Source organism: Lepisosteus platostomus, chromosome 9 (genome assembly GCF_059453375.1).
Source record: "Lepisosteus platostomus isolate fLepPlt1 chromosome 9, fLepPlt1.hap1, whole genome shotgun sequence".
NCBI lineage: Eukaryota > Metazoa > Chordata > Actinopteri > Semionotiformes > Lepisosteidae > Lepisosteus > Lepisosteus platostomus.
In genome coordinates this window covers 50,802,419-50,824,553 of record NC_142619.1, presented here as the reverse complement: position 1 = coordinate 50,824,553, position 22,135 = coordinate 50,802,419, and the positions used below count along the sequence as shown (strand labels likewise).

Genomic DNA, 22,135 nt, shown 5'->3' with positions numbered 1-22,135 from the left:
GGAATTATGAGCTCGTCAGCCACTGCGCAGGTTAAGGAAACACATTGTCTTTTTTTTCCAATCTCCTTTTCTTTGATGTGAAAACCCACAGAAGCCATTTGTGTTCCTGCAGGCTCAGTTTTAAGAAGCCGTGAGTTCATTTCACATCGCCATATCACTTTTCTTATTAAACTTGCTTCTTGTCAAATATAGCAGCCTAGCCTTAAGTAGTCCTCTTGGCTTCATTGCTTGCTTTCCTACAGTATATACAGTATATAGTGTACAGTATTAATACAGTTGGATATAAAGTAAGGCTATATTAAATGTCTTGGCTGCATCTTTATATGTGATAATGCTAAAAAATGATAGAATCATCTTTGATTCCATATTTATATATAGAATTTGTTTACATACCGTATACACAGTACTTTATCTTGCAAAAGTATTAATCCTTTTGAAATGATTAAATTAAAATACTGTAGCTGTCCACCAGTTATTCCCAGCAATCTTGAGATAGCCTAAGCAGGTTTGTAAAGAAGAATAATGAGGAAAACATGCACCATCCTAATGTAAAAAGTTGACAAAGTCTTATCCAAAAAGACCCACTGTAATTGCTTCCAAAGGTGCTTTCCAGCAAGCATTGACTTAGTGGGGTAAATTATTATGCAATCAGCACATTTTTGCATTTGATTTTGCCTTGCAGTGTTTGCTGACATTTTATTTTTTTTTTACCCATAAAACATTCAGTTTAAGCATTCTAGTTTTGATAAAAATATTAAAATGTATACACACACAATTTCTTGAATTCAGCAAAATAGAACATCTGAAAGGAAGTTCATGAAGAAAGTAAGGGCATTAGTACCTCTGCAAGACACTGTACAAATTAGAAAGAGCTCCCCCGTAACATGTCAGGTTTAAGAGAATCAGTATGGTTAATAATCTTTACAGAAAACCACTATAGTTTTACTGCATTACATAGTAGCTACTAAATAATTGAAAACAAACATCATTTGCAGGTATAGTGGATGATTAAGTACATCATAGTGATATGTACATTTACTTATTATTATAGTTTTATAGATATATTTAGAAATATGATTTAATCTAAAGCTTTGATATGCTTATTGCTTAAAATATTAAATATTGTGCTTCTGATTTATAAAAAGAGGGCAATGTTTTAAAAAGTTGTTAAATATGCAATATAAACCAAAACCAAGCTGTGAAAAACTGTGTGGGGCTGTGGATGCTGTGGATATCTGGTGTATTGTATATCTGACATGAGTAGACTTACTTAAATAATTTAAATGTCATTCTGTCCAATAAAATTGTTGTAGTTGAAAAAAACATGTAATAAACATATGCCTATGTTATTAACAATTTGAATCATTAAGGAAATCACAGTTATGAACTTGTTTTTGATCAGAACCTAAGAAATGCATCCTTTTTTTAGAATCAGACTGGGATTCAGAAAGTGATGCTTCTGTTTCTAGTCCAGAGAAGTCTGGAAAACATCAGCCAACTGCAGCAGAAGAGAAGGCCTCATCCGAGCAAAGTAAATTAAAACTGTGCACTTTGATGCAGTTTACTGTCGTTTTTGAATGTGTACAATAAGATATTATACAGATCTAGTCATCAAAGTAGCCGTAAATGAAATTGAAAAAATTTGCATGACTTAAAACATGACTTACTATCAAAATCATGGGTTATCAATAAAAACTGGTAGTTAAACTGTTGAACTATTAATTTTTAAGTACAAAATAATTTATATCCTGCATATTTATTTTCACGTATGATGCCAAATTGTTTTGTAAATTTATTCCAATCAGACACAGCACGGTCCAAAGACACACTCCTGTCCCCAGAGGAGGAACAAAGTGAAAGCAGTTCTGAACCTGAGGGAGGTTTGAATGAGGTGGGTCGTTCTGCAGGCTCTGCATTTTAGCTTCTTTTGTCTGCTCTAAAACAATTGAGGTTTACTGAGGCTGTTTCGAAGTGAACAGGTGATTTTGAGGGTTGTGTCCAAAATGCCTTTAAGTTTGCGGTCTAAGTGACTAAAGGTATAAATTTAACTGTTTAGAGTGAGGCTCTCAAATGTAGACACATTTACAAATGCAACAGAATCACTTCTTGGTGATCAGTGAAGACAAAGAACATGTTATTATTGGTGTAGAAATAACATTTTAATAACTGTTTTATACCTAATCTAATCACATTTTACTGATAAAGGAGCACATCTGTGTTATTTTTTCAATGCATGATTAAGTGCTAAAATTACTTATGTATTTAATATTTTGCCTGCAGTTTGTTGTATTATTATATATCTTAAACAACGTAAAGAAACATATTACAAAAATCTTAAGTACCTTACTTGTCAGGATCCCCAAATTATTTAAAATGCCATGGTCCGGTGTCAATTTTAATGGTTTTATAAATGTACAATTTCAGAGATCTTTCAGAGTAGACCCAATGGGTCATATGACGGGACTTTACTGTGGGCTTATATTCAAACATTAGAGAATAAAAGCGAAAATACCATACCTGTTTTTATACAGATTGTACTAAACTACAGACTGTAGTTTGTTTATTGAACATGGATATTTTTCTATGGAACATTATTATAACATTATTTGCATCTGCGCTACAACTCATTAGATTACATCCTACTACACAGTTGGTTCTTTTTATGAAAAGCAAATGTTTCACTTTTTAACCATCAGGTGTGTATCTACATTTAATGCAAATGTCACCCTCACAGACGAGGACACCTTTAATTCTTTCATATAGGGTGTTTTAATATTCACAACGGTATTAATACATGATTTCGTTTTACAGATTTTTAAATGAGCTTGTGAAAGGAAACGTTTTAATAGTGTTTTTAATACATGATTCGGCAAACTACAGTAAACAAGCAGCAGATACATAACAGGGCGTTGAGAAAGCACAAGGATGCAAAGCACAGAAACACTGTTAATTTTGATGAAAGATAAAACACAATTTTCAAACTGATTTAACTCTCCATTGGCCAAAAATAAAAACATAAAAGGTATCATAAATCCAATAATTGTAGCATCCCTAACTTACTGTGTACTATATACTGTAGTTATTTTAATTTTTTTTAAGATTAATTTCTAACTTAAATATAGTTAAGTTCATACCTTGGGAGCGATAGACGAAGTGAATAAAAAGAATTGAGTTTGAATTCAAACTGCTGAGCTTCCCTCGTTGAGTGAAGTTCATGTGACATTTACAATGTATAGTTTATTTTTTATCGCAATGTGAAGTACAATATTGTGCCTGGACAAACATTTCACGGGATGGAAAACCACTAAAACAAATCATATTCTCATACTGACAAGGAAGTATTTAATATTATACTGATCAGCTTTTATCAAACCTGTAATTGCATATTTTAAAAGGCCACTAATGAGCACTAAGTACAAGAGCTCTTGTAAACCTTTCACGAATCAGCATATTTGGTTAATTGGAATGATTCTGATTTGTTTTCATCAATAGTGTCAAGAATGTTCAGATTACCATTTACATATCATTTTTTCACTTGAATTTTAAGCTGTTATTCTCGGTCTCTGATATCTATGTCTTGCTTACTTGTTGTAAGAAAAATTGATCTGCTTTTTAGACCGGTGCTGTTTGCTGTTTTTAACTATTCTTCTCTGTGTCTACTCATGCTGCCAAAGGACAAAGTTCTGCCAGAAACCACAGAGTTAGAATTAAGTAACCCTTGCCACATTGGTCCTGTGGAGTCTGACATTCAAGTAATTCAAGAAGAAGATCAGGAGAGTGGTGATAGACTATGTTCAGCTGAGGACAGCTCTGAGGTGCCATGGGAAGCACGATATGAACAAATATGGGTAGAAACAGAAAAAAGAGAAGTAAAATCCCATTACAAGAATGTAGCTGCTGAGTTAAAGGAAAAGTTTGGAGAAATTGCTCTAAAACAAAGTGGAGAATCTACTCATACAGCATCAAAAAGTGGAGACGACAAAGCAGAGTCAAAAGACATTTCTGAAGAAGAATCCAGTGATGAAGAGATTGTGCACTTCGTGCCTAAGGCTCAGAGTGCAGTTTTGCAACCTATCCCAGAGCAGCGGGAGTCTGGTTTGGATGACTCTGTTACTGAACCAGAAGAAAAACAGCAGGCACAGCTAAAGGGCAGAACGCAACCTTATGAACCATCAAACAGTAATGGAAACAGAATCAGAAATGACAGCCCAAGTCCTGAAAACACTGAGCATAATGTTGATTATGACAACATTTTCAAACATGAAAATAAAACGCCTTCTCCTGAACACAAGGCAGAGAACTATATAGAAGGCTATGACACAGACCTAGATTCAGATTCTGGAAACAGTGGAGGAGGAAATTCAGATTTAAACCCTGATGAAAGTAGGAACTCAAATGAAAAAGCAGGTCGTTCCCACAGTATGACACCCAGAGCAAGCATCAGTGAAAAAAGTGAAAAATGTACTGGTGTTGACATTAAGCACCTCGAACTAACCGAGGAAAATCATGAGCCCATCCATACTTCCTCTCAGTGTGCAGCTTCTAAACGCCCTTCAGATGAAGAGCTTGAGGAAGATATGCAGAGGTTTAAGAATGAGGTAGGGATGCTGAAGGTTGTATTCCTGGCTTTGGAGAAAGAAAAAGCGCAGCTACAGAAAGAGGTAGAGGATTCTGAAACCCATTCCCATAGTCTGTCCACACGTGCCATGGCATACTTCAGCTGCTTGTGCATGAAGGGGCCATTTTACTGACTGGAGAACATAGGGCAAAAACAAAATGAAAAACTTTTTGCCCGCTTTTTTCTTATTCTTCTAAACCTTCTATTTGTCATTTTTAGGCAGCTTTTTAGATTATCACTCCACTGATCCTGCTCTTGCGCTTATTTGTATTTCTTTTATGAGCTTTTTTTTGCCTTTTAACAGAACAAACCATTCTGATTAGGAGAATGGATTTCATTCCTTTCCTTGTTTTGATTTGGGGGAATTTCTGTTTAGTTTTTGGCAACACTTTCTACTGTATGTGAATCCCATCATTTTTCAAAAAGGTTTCTCATTTCCTTCATTTCCTCTGGAATCCTTACCTCCAATATTTACCATGCTTAGGTCTGTCCTCTGTGGCTTTTATCCTTTATTTTGTTCCTGTCCTTAGTTCATTGCCAGGCATTGTATATCCCAATGAGATGATTTGGCTTACATTCTGAAAAATGTTCATGAGTGTAGTAAACACTATTCAATTACATGCTTTTATAAAAAATAATTGGGCCTTTCCTTCACACTTCAGTTGAGATATGTTCTACGAACAATCACTACTTTGGCGGTGTATTTATTCATTCAAGTTACTCTTTTTTATATGTAAACCATCATCCATCATCTCTACAAAGCACTGACTGCTTTGAATGTTTTTACTGCTCATATACCTGTTTGTGCCTAACTTTGAAATCTTTCCTTTGAGTCTTCTGCCATTGAGGATTCACCTGTTCTTTTTTTTTCTACCTGATTCTTTTTTTATAGTTTGAACTTTTAGAAAATAAAATATTTTAGAAGTTGTGTTGTAGACTGACTACCATTGAGATTTCTTTTTTGTAATTAATGTTCACATATTTTTTTTTTGTGCTGTACTGGTTTATTTGAAAATACCAGGGTGATGTTCATTACAGTATGTTAATAAACAGGAGCTTGTTTGAATTCCTGGGTCATTTGTAAAATCATTCCCTGTGTTTTCAGGTTTCCAGAGAAAAGAAGGCATTTGGAGGAAGTCAAATCTCAGCTGAACTGGAAAATTTAGAGAGACCCCACCGACAAACTGAAACAGAAAAATATGAATCCAGCCAAAAATCGAAAACGCAGCATGACTCTGAAAAAAGGAACGGTTTTAAAAAAGAGGACCAAAAACCATTTAAACTCACAAGAGGTGTTAGACAGAAGATTTCATCAATAAGGGGGTAAGAGTCAGGTTTCCTGTATATGGACATATTGTCTATTTCTGTCTTTACAAATAGACCAACCATTAGTTTAAACACAGTTCTTATGAAAGGAACAACTATGTGATTAGCCTTTTGTTGGATACATGTAGATGTAAGCCATTAGTCACTATGCAACAGAAATACATCAAGCCATATGTATTTGTCACACAATCACATAAAGATCGCCTAAGAATTGGCTACAAGAAATAGTAATATATTGAAAGTGTACCGTAATCACAGTGTTCACAACACAGCACAGCAAGGGTTAACGTGAAATCTGTGATCTTTTAGCCCTGACCTGACCTCCGATCAGGATGAGGACGATGTAGATAATGAAAGGATTCCAAAGCTGTCCAAACTGGAAGTGATTACAGGGGCCAGACACAGCAAGCCCCAGCAGGCCTTCTTTGTTAATGGAGATCCACTTTCTGTATTTGATGATAGTACATTAAGTGAGATGTCAGAAGATGGAGTAAGGTATATGCAGTATGCACTTTTCTTTTTTGACTCAATCGAGAAACTCTGTTTCAATGTGAATGTAATTTTTTTTTTGCCAATAAAAATAGCAATTTGAGCTTGTTGAGATGGAAGCCAATCAAAATGTGCTTTTGGAAAATGATAACAAATTCTGAAATTATACTGCATTATACCATCAGAAAATGTTTTTCTTTTTAAAAGCTCACTCCATAATAATTTATTGACTCAAGCAGATGATGTACCTTCATGGACTGCAGTAAGAAGTATTCAGGATTATTCAGCATTTCCTACTGTATGTTTTGATTATTTTGTATTTTCTTTTTAGGGCTCCATTAGCTGTAACCCAAAAGAACAAGGTAATGGTCTTTGATAGTATATCATCCATAAACCCTGGATTATAGGATACATGCATAAATTAATTACTATTACTTACAATGAAGTTAATGTAGCCATTACAGTATTTTAGATCCAACATGCACTGGTAATATTCATTACTCTTGCAATTTTCCAAAACTCCATAACTGCATGAAATATGTGTTTTGTCTCTGTTTTAGGCCTTTTTGTGTCCTAGATGTTGATTTAGAGATGCTCATCTGTTCATGTTGCATGGATTTTGTATGTAGCATATTCTTCAAATTACATTTGTTTTAAACTCTATAGAGCAATGAAGAAATTGAATTGGCAGATGACTTTGATGACTTCACCCAGTCCTCCGATACAGCTACAGAAGATGTTGAATCCCCAATTTCAGGTTATCGCAATGCTTCTCTTCTGCTTAAACAGCTTGACTGTGGTTCAATAGGTAAGCAAGGCTTCTGGGTCCCTGGGTTACTTGTATTAACAAAGTATGCAAATTTATTTCCCTGTCCATCTACTCATTCTTATTCAAAACATGATGCTGGCATGCAAAAATTACAATTAATTGTGGAAAACAGGTACTAGAATTTTAATTGGTATTAAGTGTCCATGTTATTCAACACAAAATATTTGGCATTTTGAGCTATAACATTCCTCTATGCTGTGTTTTCATAATACATTTAAATGAGAAATTACAAACACATCTTATAAACACATTTCCACATAACAGTGTAAGACATCCTTTATATGTCTGATGGTGACTCTAAATCCTCAATGTTGTGTCATTTCATTTTTTCTTTTCAGTGTGGATTTAATGTCTTCTTGTTCCATAATCGTTTTTCTTTGTTTTTGATATGTATGTTCATATTCATATTTTAGTTAATGGAATTGTGTGTGTACCACAGGATTACTGGAGTTTGGAACAAGTAAAGGTTAATTCCACACTTAAAAGTAGAAGGAGGCACACAACGTTTCAGCTGTTGAGCTTTTCTTCAGGTGACGCTTCAAGGAGGCTTAACAGACAAAATACAACGTTCTTCCTTTTCAGTGTGGAATTAGGCCTTTACTTGTTCTTTAGCAGCCAATGCATGTTGATGCAGCCCCCACTCAATTACTGGAATTACTTGGAATTAGTTTTAAGAGCACAGGACAGTTTTAACATTTCTTTTTATAACTGATGTAAATATATCGGTATATACATATTTGGAATTTCTGAACTGTATGACCAAGTAACAGTCAGTGATGAATATAGAACACCTGATATTGAGATGGTTTAAACAGTGCTTGATGGGTTTTATCAACTGTTTAGTTCTGACATACATTTCATAAAATATCTTAAAAGATTACAATCCAGTACTGTACTTCTCCTTGCCAATTGATTCTTTAAAATTGCAGATTCTATAAGTTTGGTAAAAATCCAGAACATGTTTCATGAGTATGAACGAACAATACAGAAGGAGAGAGGCCGTTACAATTTGCTGAATGACAAGGTCAGGCAACTGGAAGAAGAAAGGAGAGAACTTCGGAAGTCCTTGGAAGATACACGGGAGGGCAAGTCATCTCTGGAGCACCGGCAAGTGGAACTGGAAACAGATCTGAACAATCTGAAGTAAGCTGACCACTTTATTCCACACTTTTGTTAAATTGGTTTGTGATGCGCAGTTCATGTTCGATTTTAATCTGTACAGTATTGTTACAATATCTGAAGATTTCTTTTAAAGGGGTACTGGAGTCCCAATTTCTCAGACCAGTTATTAAATGTCAGTAACTAAACAAATTAATTGACGTTATCGCAAAATTTGACAAATTCCGCATTAAGCACAAAATCATAAAATACTGCAAGTCGCCATGTTGTCGGAAACCCCTGGTCTCGCCACGGGCAAGAGAAGAGTTTGCGGAAATTGTGACATGAAGCGTCCCTTCCTGCTCACTAGCCACTGTAATGTCTAATGCATTCCAATGTGCGAGTGAATGAGTACAGGTTGTGCAGCAGACTTTTCACCACACAAATGTTCTAATGTGATCTGTATGCCGAGTTAACCAGTAAGTTGTTTTTGCCAGCAAAACCGTTTTGAAGTTGAGAGCAATATTTCTTTTGGATTTAAAGAGATGTACCCGCAAGCCTTCTTGTATAAATGTAATAAGGCCGCTTCAAGTCAACATGTTCAAATTACGCAGCTGACCAGTTGCAGCAGCGGGCGCAGCTGATTGTCTGCGGAGCTCTGCTGATGGATGACCTGTTGAAATGCCTGCAGGTTTGTCCTGAAGCAAGAGCGAGAGAAGCAAAAGAATGCAGTGATGCTGTATGAGCAGAGCCGCGACCAGCTGCGGAAGAAAGAAGAGCAGTACTGTCAGGAGCTGGAGGGGAAGCAGCAGGTGGAGCTCACCATGAGGAACCTGGAGATGGAAATGAGAGCCTTGATCAACAACATGAAACAGGTCTGGTAGTCCCCTACCCAGCAGGGATTATTTGAAAATAAACGTGGCCATGCCAGAACCTCACTGTGGAGAGTTGAACTTCTCTTTACAAGTTTCTTTAGTACATATTTTTTTTCTTCTCACGCAACTTTTATTTGTAGGTTCAGTAAATACATTTTCACAAATTAAATGACTAAAATTAGACTCGGCCGATTTGTTTCCCCTTTGTGCGCTAAATTGCTGTGCTACGTTTCTGTGAATCCATTCTTCGTAGCTTGAGGAGGACCGGAACGAGGCGCAGCGTCTGCTGACTCAGGAGCGAAATGCCCGGGTCCTGCAGGAAGGCATCCTCAACAATCACCTTCGTAAGCAAAAGGAAATTGAGGAGGAGAATAAAAGGACTGTTACAAAAAGTACAGAGGTAATGAAATGACTTTTCTAAGCCTGAATATAGTAAGCAGGTTTGTTTATTTATACTCATCTTAAAATCTCAGTTGAATAAACTGGAATTGCTGGTACCTATACAGTAAGAGTTGGCACTTTTATACAAGAAACAAAACAAACTCTCTCTCAGTGACTGGGGCCCTGGGTTCAATTCCTGGGGTTCTACCTGCATGGAGTTTTTATGTTCTCCCAGTGTTCATGTGATATTCCTCCAGGTGCTTCAGTTTCCTCCCGCAGCCCAAAGATAAACTGGTCAGTTAATTGGCTTCAGTAGAATTGTCCCTGGTCTGAGTGTGTGTCTCTGTGTGCCTTCCGATGGCCTGGTGTTTCGTCCAGGGTGTACCCTGCCTTGCACCCGTTGCTTGTCTGTTTGGGCTTCGGTTTCTCCCGCGATCATGAACTGGATTTAGCTGTTTAGAAGATGGGTGGATGGAAGTTGCTTTGCTTGTATAATTGAAAAGGGATGATAACCCCATAGTTTTAATAAAGCAACAATCACAATATACAGTAGGAGAAATATGTACCTAGGGTATCTTTTCACTTGCCACATTGCAGGTGTTTTTTTTGTTTTGTTTTGTTTCAGTTGACGTTTTGGTTTATTCAAACATAACATAACAAAGATCACAAATGGAGGAAACCGTTTGGCTCATGTGTACAGCTTGGTTGCCAATAGCTAATTGATCTGAGGATCCAACTGTTCCGTGAAAGCAGTCAGCGCACTGGCTCCAACACTATATCCAAGTGTCTTGTTCCCATAACCTTTTGTGTAAAGAAGTGCCTCCTCTTGTGTTTAAATGCACTTCCTCCTAGTTTCCACGTGGCCAACTGGTGTGCGTTTCAATACACATTCAGAAGAAATCTACAGAATTGACTTGTTGAATGCCTTTGAAGATTTTGAATACTTGAATCAGGTTACCTCATAGTGTTCTCTTTTAAGATGTCAATGTAGGGCATTCCTTTGAGCCCCAGAACGTAGCTCTTGTCGACAGATTCCAAAGCAGCAATGTTTTGTTACTTGGTGACCAAAAATTGAAAACCGAACAATTTTAACACTATAGTCCTCGGTGTATATAGCTTTTTACTACATATTCTAACATCGTTTGCCATTTGTATTGTCAATCCACATTTTCCTGAACATTTAAATGATGCATCAACATAAATATTTAAGACTTTTTTGTAATTTTGTTGGTTTTAAAATATTAATGAATGTTTTCCAAAAAAGTTTGGAAAATTTGATGGTACCTTGGCTGGAGGGCATAACTAAGTTATCTTTTTTCTTCTATAAAGATTCTTTCCCAGCTGGGTGAAGCAAGTGACAGAAAGAAGGATCTCCTGCAGCAGAACCGCAGTCTTCAGGATGAAGTTGCCATGCTGAAGCTGGACCTGGATCGAGCTAAAGCTCATAATCAGCAGGAAGAGGCAAAGTACTCTGAAGAGAATGAGGCTCTTAAAGAAAAGGTTGAAGATTTAAAAAGAGATCTAAAGTTAAATGAGGAAGCTCTGGCACAGACGGTGTTTCAGTACAATAGTCAACTTAGTGCTCTGAAAACAGAGTGTTCTGTGATTACGTCTAAGCTGGAGCATGAGAAACAAGCCAAAGACAAGCTTGAGACAGAGCTGGAATCTGTAAGGATCCGACTGACTTCAGCACTACAAGAGGTAGAGCGCAGCCAGGCTGCCAAAGCTGATGTAGAGCGCACGTTACAGCGAGAGAGAGATGAGTGGCTCCGTCTACAGGAGAAACACAACAGTGAGGCCACTAGCCAGCGGGAGTCCATTAACAGCTTGTCTCAGCAGCTCAGCAAAGCAGAAGCAAAGGCCAACAGCCTGGAGAATGAATGCCACCGTGCCACCCTGTCTCTTACGGAAAAAGTGCTTCTCTTGGAAACCATGCAGCGCGAGAAGGAGCAAGCCCAGTCCCGGCTGAAGGAACTGGAGGCTTCACTGCAAGCTGAGAAAGACCAGATGAGTAAGTCATTGTTCCGACAGGAGACCATGCAAGAAAGACTGGTCCAGGTTCAGAGTGAGAACATGCTGCTGCGACAGCAGCTGGAGGAAGCTCAGAACAAGGGCATCATCAAAGAGAAAGTAGTGACTGACGTGCAGGACCGTTTTAGCGACATCCTGACCAAGCTGCGGGCTGACAGCGAGGAGAGGGTACATATGGTGGAAGAGAGGAGCAAGGAACTTGTGGCCAAAAACATTGAACTTAGAGAACAGATCTACAAGCATGAAAATGAAAAGTCAGAGAGAGAGGTAAGCATCTCCTTTATTATGTGTTGTATAAAATGGAATAGATGCTCTTTACACCTGTGAGGTTATATAAAATATAGTGCCTGGCATACGCATGTAAATGTGTTACTAATGGACTTAAAACACTGCTGCTCTCAAGTGGCTAACCAGAAAGAATGATAGAGAGGGTCACTGTTTAAGATTTATGGTCCAGACATCACTTATGTGAGCTTGAACCATGCCATTATCTGGCTGTGATCAGGATTCACCGCAGAGCAGAACATAGTTAACTAAGCGCGACTAGAGTTGGATGGTTTTATATAAGATGAGGTATCATCGGCTTTCAATGCAACAGAATCACTGGTACCTAGAAGGAAACCTCTGAGATTGCAGTGTTCTTATTTTCAGATTGCTTCTCTAGCCAATGCAGAATCCTATAGAATACAATAGATGGCAACTGGTTTGACATTGGGTACATTGGAAGAGTATAGTACAGTACTTATAAGGGATACAGTATACTGGTGCAAGAGTTGTCATCGTGAACTGTTGGTGGTGTCAATGGTGATTGAATTCCGAATTGTAACGATAAAAAAATTGAAAAATAATTTATTACTTTAATTTTCTAACATTAAAATGACAACAATTATATTTTACATTCTCACTATAGTTTTAACTGTAACTTTGCTTGTCTATTTTTTACCCTAATCTAGGCTTCACCTGCAATCTAACCTAACTAGACTCTGCTAATCCTGGGCAGAGTGATGACCTTCAGTTAGTTAATGAAAATGTAACAAAAGCTTTCTCTGTTACCTTGCATCTTTGTAAGATTAGGTTTGAATTAGGTAAACCTAGGACACTGACAGTTAAAATGTTTGGACTTTGCGTATTCCAGGGTGTACTGAGACAAACACAGCAGGAGCTAGCTGATGCATTAAAAAAACTTTCCATGTGTGAGGCATCACTAGAGGTCAACACCCACTACCGAAACAGCCTGGAAGAAGAAAAATTGAGCTTGCAGAAAGAAATGGACAGGATGAAAACAAAGGTATGGATATAAAAAACAAAGCTATAGCGTTCTAAGTTTCTATGATTATGTTTGTCACAAGACCTCCCTTTTAAATGTTCCATTGATGGATTATTTTTCACAGTTAAAAACACTAAAAATCTTCAAATTACAAAATAAGGAGAGTTGCTTTTCACATAGCATATGAGGGACTGAATATTGGACTTACCAATCCCTCAAGCAGTTACAGATGACTATGATCACTAGTCCCATAGCTCATTAAACTCAGAATTCCAGTCCTGCAGTTTATCACCTAATACAGGTGTATCTAGTTCTGCACGTATTTTGAATGAGTTGTTGAATGAGCCATCCAGCAGTATGCCTTTCAACAGAGCAGAGTTCTATGCACCGTTTAGTAATTACAACTTTGATTTTTTTAAATAATTGTGGCTAATAACGGTAAACATCCTATATACTGACATTGATAGTACAGCCTGCACTATGTATGGATAACATAAAAGCCATAGTACAGCATGAAGCTCTTTCAGAAGTAAAACCCTAAAGTAGGAGTAAAAATTTAAATGTACTGTATGGTAAATGTGTAAGGAACAAACTGCCTAGTTACAGTATGTTGTTCGATCTGATACTCGGGCTTCTTTCAAGAAACGGTTGGATAGGTTTGATCAGTTAGCTATAGGAGCTGAATGGCCTCCTCCTGTTTATAATCATTCTTAAGTTCTAAATTAGAATTAGCTTTGAAACTGTGTTTAAAATGTTATTAGGAAGCCTAGCATGGTCCTACGCTCTGCAGAAATATTATATGCATATTTGTCAGTATTTCATGGACATAGAGTGTTAATTACTCTGTAAGCCATGAAACTATTTTAGGTATGGGAGAGATGTGGTGGAGTAGGTACATTGCTACGTGATAAGGGGATTTTAATGAGCTCAAAGAATAAAATAGTTTAAAGAACATGAAATAATTGGTGGACTGATGGAGGAACTAGGTACAGTACATGCTGTGTACATCACCCTGCTGACAGATATTATTTCGGGTGAAATAAGTAAGAAATAAACATCATTCCTGAAGAAGTGGAAGGGTACAGTTCTGCATTAAATACTATTAGTATAAATGAAGCAGAAGTGTTTCAGGTATAGGACTTCAATGTTAGACTTATGAACAAGGAAAAACAGTAATGGACACACACCTACCATATGATAATAGTATACATAGATATTCAGGAATCATTTGACAAAGTTCCTCATAAATAATTCTAAAATCACAAGTGGTAGGCATTTTGGGAAATACCCGTGTTTGGATAGAACTGGATAATGGTTTGAACACCGTACTGATAAAGGGTGAATGCTCCAACTGGGGTAGTATAATTAGTGGAACAAAAACAGATCTCTACTAGCAGTACTGTTCTTCCTAATTTATATCTATGGTTAAGATTAACAACACTTGAAGCATCCAATCAAATTAAAAATTTAAAGCTCACAAGTGCAGAGTATATGCAGGTTTCTAAAAGATTAACTACAGATATAAATGGGAAACAGTGAGGTTCAAGATACTACTTATAAAAATATTGTCCTAAGAAGAACAAGCAGATATATTGTCAGGCTTAAAGGTCTTACACTTACAGGGTAAAAGAACTGAACCCTTTTTAATCTTGAATAGAAAAACCTATGTAGGAACATGATTCAAGTATTCAAAAGACTCTAAAGCATTGACAAAGTCAATCCTATAAACATCTTCAGAAACTGCATCAAAACACACACCAGAGGACATTAGTGGAAACCCAATGGATGAGCACTAAAAACATGAATGGGAGTACTTTTATGCAAAGGGTTGTGGAAGTCTAGAAGAAGGCTTTTTTCCCAGAAATGAATGTATGAGATCCTCCGATCAATTAGATACTAGTATCTAAAAAGGCTAGCTGGGCCTCTTTTTTTAATAACTGTGTTTAAGAGAACCACCTCATCAGTTCTGCGCAATTCCTAAAATAAATGTTTTCAGTTTAAGATGTACAGCCCTGTAACAGTGCTGCCCTCTCCTTTAATTTCAGCTGCAGGACACTGAAGATCAGTACATTCAGGCAGAGAGGCGGATCCATGACCTGAAGAATGCTCTGGATGACAAAGAGCGTGAGGTTATCTCCTCTTCACAGAAGCTGCAGCAAGTTCTCTCCACCTCCTCAGGAGCGGAGAAAACCATCAAGCAGCTCGAAGAACACATGCAGCAGTATGTAATGGGTTTTGTCAAAAATATTGAAAGTGCTAAAAAAAATGGGAATTGAAAATCAAGATTCACAAAGCTGTGGATTGTGGATTATCTCCCATTTGTATATTAATGCATGAAATGATTTATGAAGTATGTGGTTTAGTACTGCTTTTCCGTTGTCTGAAACTGTTTAATTGGAATGTTGCTTTTAGGCTTGAGATTGAAAATGCCAAATTGGAAGCTGCTTCCAAACAGCAGACAAACAGAATAGAGGTACTACAGAAAGAAAACCAAGAGGCTGCAGTTGTAAGTTTTTTTCCGTTTTTCTTTTACAAATATGATATTAAGTGGCATTTACAACGCAATGTTCAAATTACTGCTTTATGCTTATTTCAAAACCACTAGGCTGTAAGCAATGATAATTTAATATGTAAGTTGCACCGTGAAGAACAAAATTGTTCTCCAGTGAAATGTTTTTTTATTTCATGATTGAACACAGGTTTTAAAGCAGGGATACTTGTCTCAAGAGAAGGTTCTCCAGCAGTGTTTATAGGCCTTTTTAATCTCCAGCGTCTATACCACAATATACCACATTCACATACTGTACCCAAACAATGAATTATTTGCAGAATTACAGTTCAGCAAATTGTAAATTACAATTACAGGTCAGCATTCCACAGTTCATGCAGTAAGCAAATATATTCAGACTTTCTCTATTCTCTTTGGTTTTTGCATTTTCTTTGAATTCCACTTGGGGTAATTTAAGATAAGTGCTAGAAAAGTGTCAGTTATATGAAGCATGTAATGCTCTGGGTGAGAGACCGGATTTCTTCTATTGTAGTAGTTATTCACGTGTTGCAGTCTAGAATGTGCATACTCATTGCATTCATGTACGCTGTGTATAACTGATAAAGTTACAGAACACTAATCAGAGAAATATATAAGTAATTTGATCTTTTTCAGACATCAGATCCTCCATCTGGGGTAAGGGTTAGTATTTAAATGGAGTTTTGATGCTAATTAAAATTTATTTTATTGCTCTACTGCTAGTGCTGAGCAGTTAACTTCATTTGCTAATAAACAAAAACTGAGGTGTGGCTCATTGATACCTGTTTGATTTCTTCAATTACTATGCAAATCACTGACAGCAACCCCATGTCTCTTCACTTGTGGCTTCTACGTGCTGGCAGCCGGAGAAGCACTGAGCCATCGGCTCTTTTTATGTTGTGTGTCAACTACAGAGTCGCATCTCATATTACATTACATGAGTAGTTTTGAGCTTCTACACTTTGGAGAATGTTCCAAGAATATATAGTTCTATACTATTATGAAAGTATACATACTTTGAATAAAGGTCAAAATTTAGATCTTGGGATGCCTTCTGAACTGCTCTGACCAACACGCTAAAAGTTTCTCAAGTACTTTTTGTACATTTTGTCCTGTGGTGGTCAGCCTAGCATTTAATAAATGTAATCAATCATTGAATTAATGTGTTATTGTCTTTTATTGATATCTGTCTTTATCAAGTTTAAATGTTGTAGTGGAATTGCTCATAATACACAATGTAGTATTATGGAGCATGAACACATTTTGTGTGTGGATTTATTTCATTGGAAAGTGCTAACCACATACTTTGGAAAGGCTTGAAGATTTTGTAAATTTATTTTCCACTTTCAGTTTAGTTAAAAAAACTAACAATAGACTTGTTCCTTAATAAATTGATTAAGCTAATTATCTTCATTGATAATTATGAATAAGTGAATTGCTAATTTAGTTATTTACATTTAAAAAAACATGAAAAAATGTAAGTATGAGATAATTGCTCAGCACTGTCTCTTTCTGAAAGCACTTCATAAGAATCTTTTCAGGTTTATGATGAATTCTTGAATTCTGAAAAAAAAATCCCATATCTTGTGCTTTGCCTTTAAGCTGCAATTGAGTGGAGTTCATAACATGATCATAGCATAAGTATATATTGTTGCTCAAGTCATTATTATTTCTTATATGAAAGAAAATATTGAGGTTATTCATTGGATATGCCAGTGTCCTGGAATTCATCATGCCCAATTTTCTTTTCCCGGTGGTATTTTGTGTTTATTTTTTTAAAACTCCTTTTCCCCATTGGAATTTTAGGATAGAATGTCATACTGTTCTCATTAACGTAGATCCTGTGTCTTAAAACTAAAATGGTAGGTACAGGATTTTAAAGCCTGTTTGAATGGCAGACTTGAGAACAGGATGAATATATTTGAAACTGCATGAAGCATGTTACTTTCCCATTCTGTTGTTATTCCTAGGCAAAATTTGAGTTAATAGAATTTATTATTTTCGTGACTTTGAAGCATTTATTTGTTTTAAACTCCAGTTGCTTCTTTTTTATATGGCACTATTTAAGTATATTTGGTTCTGCAGATACGGAATCGCTTGGAAGATTTTGTCACAAACCTGCAAGGCAGCAAGATAAATTTAGAGGAACAGCTTAATCGAGAGGTTTGTAATAATGTTAGTTTAATAAAATGAATTTTAATAAATATAACCTGTATTTAATTACATTGTTTACATTATAAACGATACAGAAAATGCATCACAAATCACATATTTTTCTGAAAAATGAATAATTGGAGAACAGCTCTTTTAAGAGGATTGACTTTAATAATCAAGTTTAATAAAATACAGAAATTAAGAAAATGAAAATATCTGAACATCTACAAATGTCCTTTTTTTCTGATGTTCTACACAATTTCTTTATTACAATTTTGTAGTAAAACTACCATTTGATGTTTTCTTTTTTATGGGTGCTCCATACATTTGCTCCATTAATTAGATGAAAAAAGATGTACTAGGTAATGTTTGCAAAGCCTATGGGACACATTATCATTTGTAGTTTTTTTTAATTCTCCATTAAAATTACAAACCCTATTTAAGGATCATAGGGACAGCTGGACTAGCTCAAAGTGAGATATACTGTGAGTTTTTTCATTATTCTATAAAATCAGTTGTTGATTGCATCCTTATATAAACGTTTTGACAACAGTATCTGCAATCTGTACTATTCTCAGAGTTCTCTTTCCTTTTAGGTTCAAAAGCAGAGTATGCTCTCCCATAATGCACAAGACTCACATCTGCTCTGGGAAGAAGAGCTCAAATCAAGATCTAAACTTGGACTAAGGCTTGCTGAGCTGGAGAGAGAAAAGGGAGATCTGACAAGCCAGGTAACTTTTTGTCCTACTTTGATTGTGAAAATAAGGCAGCATTTTTTTTTTGCCAAATAAATAATTGTATTGAAGAGAATATTGAAGCGCATCACTGGTTATATTAAAGAAACATTTTAATTGCACCATATAAAGTATCTTATAAGTTCAGGGGGGTAGCTGCATCAGCATGCATAGGCTGCAAAGGAACAAGTTATAGGTTTCGGCCGTGGAGCCTTCTTCAGGTGAAGAAGGCTTCACACCTGAAGAAAGGCTCCACGGTCGAAACGTGTTTTCTTTCTTCTTTTTTTCAGCGTGGAATAAACCCATTACTAGTATCATATAAGTTAACTTTGCAGGACGTGAACACAAAAGCAAAGTGATTCATTCAGACACAAAATTGATTCACAACCGATACATATGCTCCTGGGTACAGTACATTCAATTTTGAGATTTCTTTGTGTAATATAAGTACTAAAGAAATACAGCAGTAAGAACAAACCACAGCAGCTGCACAACTGTTTTTCTTTTTTTTGTTGCAAATTTTTATTTTAGGTGGAAACTGAAAAGAAAAAGGCTAGAAAAGTAGCAGAGATGAAGCGTTCTGCAGAGACCAGGCTTGATCAGGAGATGAAAAGAAACAGTGAACTGCAAAAAGAAATGAACAGGTGCCTCATTATTTCTCAAGGGTCTTTCCTTAAAAGATTCATTATTCATTTAACTTTTCCTTATCTGACTTAGCCATTATCCTCTAACTTATGCTTTCCAAATGAGTAGAAGATGTGAAACCCATCTCTAAAATAAAGAGTAAGGAATGCTGATAGGGTGCTGTTTGAGGTTTTGTTATGATTATGCTGCTATTTCACATGTTCAAATATGAAAATGCATACTTTAGGATGAGAGATTTCTTTTCAGTGATGTTATGCATTGAATGGGTGCTTGTTTTTTTTTTTCCTGATTGTGAAAGGTTAAGGACACTTGTTAAAACAGCAAAAAAGAAGCTGAAGGACCAAGAGAACGGGGAGTTTGCCTCTCATCATAGCAGCTTCCGAGGAGAAATGGATCACAAGGCCTTGGAGACAGAGACCGCTGTTGCCAGATTCAGAAACAAAGTATGTGGACTTTTTATCATTTGTTTTAAAAATAATGATTTTATATTGTTCTTTGAAATGCTAATTAAAAAATTAAAACATGAAATGCTATAAACGATAAAAAGTTTCAGATGAATAAAACAGTATATTTTAAGGTTCCAAATATTCCTTCGGTTTCAGGTGGGATGTTTTGTCAAATTATAATGGTGAAACAATATACATTTTTGTATTGTTTCATGTTAATTACTTCATGTTTGCATTTTTTGTTTTTACTGTAATGTGTTTTGTCCTGCTATTTTTCAGGTTGATGACCTCTCACAACACCTGGAAAAGGAAGAGTTAAAATCGGCACGACTAGAAACCATGAACAGTGACCTGCGGGAGCAGTTGGCATCCTTAAAGGCCTTGACCCAAGGCCATGAGAAACTGGAGAGGAACAAGAGACAGCTGGAGGAGGAGGTGGCAAAGCTTAGGAAACACGTGGAAACCAGCATGCTGGACCAGAGTCAGATAGAACAGTATAGGCGGGAGGCAGAGGAGCGAGCTCGGCAGGAAATCAGGCAGAAACTCGAAGAGGTCAACTTGTTTTTACAGGTAAAAAAAATGAAAAGGGTACTTAGATTTTAGAAATCCAAAGTTATATCTCCATAATTTCACATTAATTTGAATGGAAATAAAACTTAAATATAATTTTTAAATAGTCTTCAACAGTAGGATTGAACTGAGGAACCCAAATTAACTTGACTTGACTATTTTAGTGTTCTCTTTGCCCTTAGCAGTTCAACAGGATCAAGTAATGTTTCCGTGAATGTACAATACTAGACCCTAATAATTGAATCCCAGTGATTCTTCTGTGATTGGGTCCATAAATTATGATTTAGTAAAACCTCAATTTAACAGACAATATGTCTGTATATTGACATATAGACTATATAGACAATATAGTTTGTATTGTCCAAAGTATTGTCCAAAGTGCGTATATATATGCACACACATATAGTATGCTGTATGTAACCATCCTTGAACATAATAGGTTAAAGTGCACATGAAAATCTACTTACATCAGGAGAAATCAATCAATAATGAATGAAAACAACATTAAAATATGAAGTCAAGCAATGCTGATATGAACTATTTAATTTTGTGGCCAAGAGCACTACATGTTCATATGCTTGTATAATTTCATGTAGGGAACACCAAAACAGTAAATTCGATCTAAGGACATATCCTTGTTTTTTCTTAAGGAGTTTTCTAAATGCTTTCACGTTCTAACCAATTCGCCATAGATTTTTTTTCCATTAAATGGCATGGCGTCTACAAAAATGCCCATCGCTAGTGGTAAAAGTGGTGTCTGTGCGATTTGCAAGGTTATTGGGTGCAGCACAGATTTCTAAATCGCGCACACTAATCCTACCAACTCACTGCTGTACGTACCATTTATATACCACTTCTTAAAACTGCGTATTACTTGCCACTTGCATGTGATCTCAAGCCTCAACAGTACATCCTTTTGTTGTTACATGTACATTGAATTGCAAGAGCTTTTCTCACAACACCTTAGAAGCTTTAATTGATATACTACCGTAGAAGTTTTAATTGATATACTACCATTGCACCTGCATAGGGTAACTTCTGACGGTCATCCGAAATAGACTTGAGTCCGTTGTTTACGGGCGGTCTAGTTAACAATGCTTGCTAGGCAGTCTGGATCTACAGATTTCATCCATTAGGTCTGAGCCTGTTAAATTTAAGGTTTTACTTGATTTTGCATGATTTCATTCATATATGCATGAATGAAATACAGTAGAGCACCACATGAAACACTCCAATCAACTCTGTCCAGTAATTTTTTATTTTATTATTTAACACTATTTTTATCTTTTTATCTTTAAAAGTATGCAGGGGATGGATCAATGGAATTATATGTGTAGATTTCAACAAGGCTCTACAAGTTCACAGACTTGGAGAGAGATTTGTTGGACGAATTTGACCCGTTTTTGTATCAGTCCTAAAATTCAAGCCAAAAAGGCTGTAGTTCACAATGTTGGAGATTATGTGGAGAGCAAAATGTGACTCATTCACGCATATTTTGGTCATGCCCAAAAATACACCAATACTGGAAATCTATACATACAACTCGTAATAATTTAGTAAAGGTGAATTTACCATTTGAGTTTTCTGTTATATACTTGGGCAATTTCGACTTTGATGATATTGAAGTAAAGGATAGATCTATACTAGCGATTCTTCTAGCAGCTAGTGAAAAAGTAATTACATGAAAATGGCTTATAAAAGAACCTCCAACCCATGAACAACAGGTTAACATTGTGAATGAGATCTATATAATGGAAAAAATAACTTTTTCTCTCAGATTGCAGGCAGAGAGGTTTAGCAAATACCGGGAAACATGGATTAAATTTATCTCCCTACAGGGACCTGATTCTAGTTTACGAGAAAATATGCAATGATATCTACATGTGGACTTTTTTGTTGTTTGTTGTGTTTCTTATCAAACATTTGTAATTTATTTGTATGGCCCTCCATACCTGCTGGCAGAGTGTAAATAGTTCATTTTATATATACAATGTAACAAAAATGTAAGATGAAGGCAAATGTTTATTCTGCTGTTTCCGAAATGTTCTGTTTGTAAACCATTTCATCACTAAATAAAACGTTTTAAAAAAGTAGGGATTGATTCATTCATTGCAGTTACATAAAGTGATAAGGTAGATTTAATTA

The 22,135-nt window shown here is 36.1% G+C and overlaps 1 protein-coding gene across 10 annotated transcripts in view; it reads left to right on the top strand.

Moving 5' to 3' along the window:
* The window catches only part of LOC148655185 (alanine and arginine rich domain containing protein), a 46,871-nt gene that overhangs the window by 18,869 nt on the left and 5,867 nt on the right, over positions 1-22,135 (top strand). For 7 of the 10 annotated variants that reach the window (XR_015941207.1, XM_088645463.1, XM_088645466.1 and 4 more), the window contains 19 exons: positions 1,430-1,531; positions 1,806-1,891; positions 3,675-4,661; positions 5,724-5,941; positions 6,254-6,439; positions 6,765-6,795; positions 7,100-7,241; positions 8,192-8,405; positions 9,052-9,235; positions 9,489-9,635; positions 10,946-11,914; positions 12,783-12,935; positions 14,960-15,135; positions 15,327-15,420; positions 17,527-17,604; positions 18,192-18,326; positions 18,861-18,973; positions 19,273-19,417; positions 19,700-19,990. Coding sequence is in view for 9 of the 10 variants with exons in the window: in XM_088645463.1 (XP_088501589.1) it covers positions 1,430-1,531; positions 1,806-1,891; positions 3,675-4,661; positions 5,724-5,941; positions 6,254-6,439; positions 6,765-6,795; positions 7,100-7,241; positions 8,192-8,405; positions 9,052-9,235; positions 9,489-9,635; positions 10,946-11,914; positions 12,783-12,935; positions 14,960-15,135; positions 15,327-15,420; positions 17,527-17,604; positions 18,192-18,326; positions 18,861-18,973; positions 19,273-19,417; positions 19,700-19,990 (4,451 nt within the window). In the remaining variant the exon portion in view is untranslated. The remainder of the gene's footprint in view (positions 1-1,429; positions 1,532-1,805; positions 1,892-3,674; positions 4,662-5,723; positions 5,942-6,253; positions 6,440-6,764; positions 6,796-7,099; positions 7,242-8,191; positions 8,406-9,051; positions 9,236-9,488; positions 9,636-10,945; positions 11,915-12,782; positions 12,936-14,959; positions 15,136-15,326; positions 15,421-17,526; positions 17,605-18,191; positions 18,327-18,860; positions 18,974-19,272; positions 19,418-19,699; positions 19,991-22,135) is intronic. The other 3 variants (XM_088645467.1, XM_088645470.1, XM_088645469.1) reach the window with 3 other exon arrangements.